This window comes from Trachymyrmex cornetzi, unplaced genomic scaffold (assembly GCF_001594075.2).
Source record: "Trachymyrmex cornetzi isolate Tcor2-1 unplaced genomic scaffold, Tcor1.1 scaffold1177, whole genome shotgun sequence".
Classification (NCBI taxonomy): Eukaryota; Metazoa; Arthropoda; class Insecta; order Hymenoptera; family Formicidae; genus Trachymyrmex; species Trachymyrmex cornetzi.
This window is the reverse complement of record NW_017295737.1, coordinates 65,842-72,284: the sequence shown is the minus strand read 5'-3', so window position 1 is coordinate 72,284 and position 6,443 is coordinate 65,842. Positions and strand designations below refer to the sequence as shown.

The 6,443-nt window shown below is 40.5% G+C and overlaps 2 protein-coding genes across 2 annotated transcripts; both read left to right on the top strand.

Moving 5' to 3' along the window:
• The first annotated feature begins 270 nt into the window (after positions 1–270).
• LOC108766304 (uncharacterized) lies at positions 271–3,504 on the top strand. The gene has a single exon (XM_018515500.1). The coding sequence runs from the start codon at positions 271–273 to the stop codon at positions 3,502–3,504; it is 3,234 nt and encodes a 1,077-aa protein (XP_018371002.1).
• Positions 3,505–4,499: 995 nt separating this feature from the next.
• LOC108766295 (uncharacterized) lies at positions 4,500–6,028 on the top strand. Its single transcript, XM_018515489.1, has 3 exons — positions 4,500–4,528; positions 4,608–5,250; positions 5,333–6,028. Exons 2-3 carry the CDS (start codon positions 4,615–4,617, stop codon positions 6,026–6,028), a joined length of 1,332 nt encoding a protein of 443 aa, XP_018370991.1. The 5' UTR covers positions 4,500–4,528; positions 4,608–4,614.
• The last annotated feature ends 415 nt before the right edge of the window (positions 6,029–6,443 follow it).

The window sequence follows — 6,443 nt, the reverse complement described above, 5'->3', positions numbered from 1 at the left end:
GTAAGAGCATTCTTTATGATCACAACAATGTCAATAAAGAGATCGCATTCAAGGAAGTCTTTGCTTTCGTTCATGAGTGACGCCATACGCCGTCCATTATTTTCGCTCACAAGAGCTGCCATTTTACATTTTCGCATGCCACGGCGGCCATTTGCATTCATATCAGACTATCGCATTTTCATTGGTTAGGCTGCTGCGTTGGCACATTCCAGCGACTTCGCGTTACTACGTAATCAATTTAGCGTTTAGCATTACATTTAGTGTTCAGCCATGGATACATTATCATTATCAGACGCAAAAAGCAAGAGAGCTCACATAAGAGCTGCGGCCACTCGGCTAAAAACATTTATCGATAATTTTGATACGGTCGGAGGTTCGTGGCACGATCTCACAGAGAGCAAGCAAAGATTATCGGAATTGTGGAGGCAGTTTGAGGCAGCTCAATCGCGTATAGAAATTCTTGAAAACGCCGATCCCTCGATCACCGATAAAAAAGTGCTTCATGATCTACAAGCGCAACAGCGAGATAGTTTTGAAGGGCCTTATTTCCAATTAATGGCTCGTTATACAGCTCTCATTGAGCAAAAAGAGCAAAGCGCATCTCAGTCGAGTTCATCCACTGATAACAGGCATTCGGTTAGTTCGAGGGAAACGCGTGTCAAATTGCCAAAGATAGATTTACCAGTTTTTGCAGGTGCATACGATGATTGGTATTCCTACAGAGACACTTTTGAAAAGTTAATCCATTTAAATGAGGATCTATCTGAAATCGAAAAGTTTCACTATCTGAGATCCTCCTTGAAGGATACTGCCGCTAACATAATCAAATCTATAGAGACCACTGCAGCTAATTATGGTGAGGCTTGGGCAGCGGTCAAGGAACGTTTCGACAATCAGAGGTGGCTTGTTCAAAGGCATGTTCGCGCCTTATTCAAAATACCAGCCATGCGTAAGGAAAATCATAGCATGATTCGTGAATTAATAGACACTGTTCTCAAACATTTGCGCGCGCTCAAGGCCCTCAAGAGGCCTACGGTTCATTGGGACGATTTAATCGTCCATCTTATCATTTCCAAGTTGGATGTAGCCACTAGTAAGGCGTGGGAATTAAGTATCAAAGGAACAGACCTACCGGATTTAAAAAGGTTGATAGAATTCTTGTCGCTCCGATGCCAGGCATTGGAATCAATACACGGTAGATGTCACAACAGCTCAGCAAATAGCGTCACACAAAAGCATAGTAGCAATTCAAAGTCCCCATCCTTCGCGAACGTCGCTACATCCAATCTTTCTTGTGCCATGTGTAAACAAAATCATTCAATATATCATTGTAAGGAATTTATCAATTTATCAATCGAAGATCGAATTAAGGCCGCGAAAAAGGCGCACTTATGTCTTAATTGCTTGCGATCAAACTCACATCAAGCGAAGGCGTGTAATTCAAGTACTTGCCGAAAATGCAGCAAGAAGCACAATACGCTGCTACACTTAAACAGTTCAAATGATTCCGATCAATCTGTATCAAACGCGCAATCATCGAGTCAGGTTACCAATCCTCCACTCCCCGTCACCACTCAGTGTACGTCAGGTCATCGCTCTGTAAACATTTTACTATCGACCGCGGTCGTTAACGTATATGATTCGAGCAATCAGATTCATTCATGTCGAGCATTACTCGATAGCGGTTCCCAAATAAATTTCATAACGAAAGAATTAGCTAATCGACTGAAACTTGAGGAGCGATCCCTTGATATTGCGGTGGCGGGAGTCATGGATGGAGTGATTCACGCCAATAAAATAGTTAGTCTATGCGTCAAATCGCGTTTTAATAATTTTTGCGAGACGATGGATTGCGTCGTGCTTCCAAATATAACACAACACTTACCGCAGCATTTCATACCCATGCAAAATGTGTCCGTTCCAAAACACCTAAAGCTTGCTGATCCGAATTTCAACGTACCAGCTAGCATTGACATTTTAATAGGAGCCGAGTCTTTCTGGAGGCTCATTTGTGCAGGTCAAATCAAACGCTTAAAATATCAGCCAACGTTGCAAAAGACACATTTTGGATGGGTCATCTCCGGTATCACACCGAGTGACATAACCAGATCTGTTTCATCTCATAATTTTCACCTAACCTCGCTCGACGAATTAAGGCTTACATTGAATCGGTTTTGGGAGATTGAACATAACGGTACCGCGAAACCATTTTCCCCCGAAGAAAAGGCCTGTGAGGCGTCATTCCTACATGGTGTAACCCGCAACAGCGAAGGGCGTTTTATCGTCAAGCTTCCAATAAAGCAAGACAAACTAAGTGGCCTGAGAGAATCCATGGACATTGCTCTAAGATGTTTCAAATCTTTGGAAAAGCGGCTCATCGCTCAACCTCGCATGTATGACGAATACAAGAAGTTCATGGGCGAATACACCCAATTGAATCACATGAAGGAGGTGAACAGTCACGTGATGCCAAGCCCAAGCTCTCCAGGTTTTTATCTCCCGCACCATGCTGTACAAACCGGATCGGGTCCCACTGCAAAATTCCGAGTGGTGTTTGACGGCTCATGCAAAATCACAACTGGACTATCTTTAAATGACGCGTTAATGGTAGGACCTACAATACAAGAAGATCTTTTTTCCATTTTGATCAGATTCCGAACATTTAAAATTGCTGTTACCGCTGATATAGCAAAAATGTATCGACAAGTTCTGGTTGATTCAACTCAAACCCTACAACGTATTTTTTGGCGACAGTCCCAAGACGAGCCCATCAAAACCTTCGAACTACTTACAGTGACTTATGGCACCTCGTCAGTGTCGTTCCTCGCCATCAGAGCTTTGAGAAAGTTAGCAGAGGACAGTGCAGATCGCTATTCAAGAGCGGCTCGATTAGCTCTCCGAGATTTCTACGTTGATGATCTCGTCACTGGGGCGGACTCTGTAGAAGAAGCCTTGTTCATCAAGCAAGAGATCACCGCATTACTGCAAGAAGGAGGCTTCGAGCTTGGAAAATGGTCATCCAATTCTCTCGGCCTCCAAGATTGCAACTCCTCCGTCGAGCAAAAAGAGTTCATTCTATCCACCGACAAAGGCTCCGAGAAAAGAACGATAGGCATTGCATGGAACTGCCGGGCCGACGTATTCAAATATTCATCCATCAATCATCTACCTGCTTTAGAGGTGCCTACCAAACGAAGCATTTTATCGCGTATATCTCTCATTTTTGACCCACTGGGACTGTTGGGTCCAGTCACATTACTCGCCAAGATCATCATGCAAGATCTCTGGCGACTCAAGCTCGATTGGGATGAATCGATTCCCTTGGAATTGAATACCAAATGGAAGCATTTCGAAAGAGAGTTGCAGGAGATGAATAACTTATGTATTCCTCGCCTTGTCATAACCACAGAGCAACACACCCGTTTGGAACTGCATGGGTTCTCGGACGCTAGCGAGTGCATACGGAGCATGCATTTACTTGCGCTCTATCTCAAACAGTGGTGATTATCGTATCTGTGCTCCACATCTCTTCTCTTCTGTGCTCCAAATCCAGGATGGCGCCATTGAAAGGTGTGTCACTCCCTCGCCTCGAGTTATGTGGTGCATTATTACTAGCTCAACTCATCAGCAAGATCTCGAAATGTCTCACGTGTAAAATTTCCGCCATTTACCTATGGACGGATTCTACATTGCATTGTCGTGGCTGCAATCGTGCAATAGATCATGGTCAACCTTTGTAGCTCACCGCGTCGGTGAGATTCAGGAATTAACATCGATTCAACAATGGAATCACATACGAAGTGAGGACAATCCTGCGGACCCATTGTCCCGGGGCATCATGCCGAGTTCTCTGGCTCAACTGAATATCTGGTGGTCGGGGCCTTCCTGGCTGGGGCGTGATCAGGAAAGCTGGCCTCAAATGGCTATTCCCATCAACGTGACCAACGTCCCTGAGCGCAAATCTAAAACTATCATAGCGGCGGCAACTAGTACACAAGAATCTGACATATTTTATCGATATTCAAAACTTAATAGGCTTGTTCGAGTCTTTACGTACATGGCTCGTTTTTTAGACAGACTCAAAGGTTCAAAATCTTCATCAGGCAAACCTCAAGAAGCACCATCTTCACTGAGCAATGTCATTCAACCAATATCTTCCGATGAGCAATTACAGGCTATCCATCGGCTAGTCAAGATAATACAGGCGAAGCATTTTTCAAAAGAGATAAAGTCGCTCAGGGTGCAATCCCATGGAGCGTATCAGGCGTATCGCGGATTGCGCGTATCGAAAATCTGACCAATCGCGAACGTTCCGCTGCTTTCGGTACGTGAACGTTTCGTTCCTACGGTCCCATGAATCGGAATTTGCGTAAGCGAATCAAGCGAATGCTCAATCATGAAACGAATTTTGTTATTTCTTTCATCCAAACAGTCTTGTGATTGGTGAACCACTGATCCGCTTACGCGAATTCCGCTTCATGGGACCATAGGAACAAAGAGCAGACGGAAGAATAGAAGAATATCCACAGTATGTATACGTAAAGTGAATTATATTTAATTTATTAATTTATTTAGTATAAGTAAATGAAACATTTGACTTTTAACAGGTGCAGAATGAAATCGAAAACAATATTGCTTTTAATTGTTTTATTAATAAAACGTTTAAAACGAATAAATTACGATGTTTTTACCAGGCATGAAATACATCGTAAAATTAATAAACTTTATGCACTTTATTATTTAACATTGAAAAGCGAGAGGACAATTATGAATAAACGAAAACGGAAATATTGGGTCAGATCAATATTTTCCATTGAACGACGTTTAGCACAAGGAGCGAGCAATAATCTCGTTAATGAATTAGAACAACGTGATCATGAAAAATTTTTTAATTATTTCCGAATGGAACCGGTACTTTTTGAGAAATTATTACAATTAGTCGGACCTTCAATTACTAAACAATCTGCAGTTCGAGAAGCTATTCCACCTGAAACAAGGCTACATATTACCATAAGGTTCTTGGCATCTGGAGATAGTACGCGATCCTTATCATATGCCTTCCGTGTTGGACACAATACCATCTCTAAAATAGTGTCAGAGACTTGCGAAGCCATTTGGCAATGTTTGAAAGATACTGCTTTTATAAAAAATAATGAAGAGAGCTGGCAAAATGTTATTAATAATTTTGAAAGGCTCTGGAATTTTCCAAATTGTATGGGAGCCATAGATGGAAAACATGTAACTTTAACGGTATATATGATAAAATGCAATATTAAAAATAAAAACTAATCAATTATATACTAACACTGCTGATAAATGTATTTCATTATAGGCTCCACCGAATTCCGGCTCGACATATTTCAATTACAAAAGAGACCATAGTATTAATCTCCTAGTAATCAGCGACGCCAAATATCACTTTACTGTTGTCGACATCGGAGGCGAAGGCAGACAGAGCGACGGAGGAGTTTTTCGGAACAGCCTTATTGCAAATTATGTCGAAAGTGGTTCATTAAAGCCAAATCCGAAGCCAATTAAAATTAATGGAATAGCTCTCCCTTATGTGCTGCTAGCTGATGAAGCCTTTCCATTGAGTAACTTTATAATGAGGCCGTACCCACGGAGTGGCAGATTGGACTTGTCAAAAAAAGTATTTAATTACAGGCTTAGTAGAGCAAGACGAGTGGTAGAAAGTGCTTTTGGAATATTGGCAGAGAGATGGAGAATTTACAGAAGGCCAATAATATCAAGTGTTGCTAATGCAAAGAAAATTGTGCAAGCAACAGTAGTGTTGCATAATTTTATTATTAATAATGAAGAACAATTGCAATTACCACGTAGGTATGTGAATATTAATGAAGGTGACTTCAATTCACCAATGAATTCAGGAGAGCTTCGCTCATTGCCAATCTGTAGAGGAAGAACATCTCAAAGTGGAATCGAAGTTCGACACGCATACACTGCATTTTTTAATGGAAATGGCGCATTACCTTATCAATGGGAAAAAGCTGTACAGAACAATTTTTAATTGTACAGAAATGATAATAAATATATATATATTTAAAACAAATATTAAAATTATTATAATTTACCTGAATCTTTACAAATAATTAAAAAATTTCAATAAAGCTATTTAGAAACATATAAAATTATTTATTATTTCGTAATATGTTAAACTTCACATTACTTTAACTTGTATAAAAGTAATATCATAATAAAATAAAATATAAAAATGAAAAGCACAAATTTAATGCAATGAATTTTCCAATTCGTAAAGATCGGTTAGTATTTTTATTTCAAATTTTGTCCTTTCTCGTTGTGGCAGTGCCCGTAATCTATTTTCTATTTGGAGGAAAAACCCGTCAACAGCATCAGGCATATTTTTTGATTCTTGAATACTGGACAAGATTGCTTTTGTTATTTCAATGTCTAAGCTATCATCG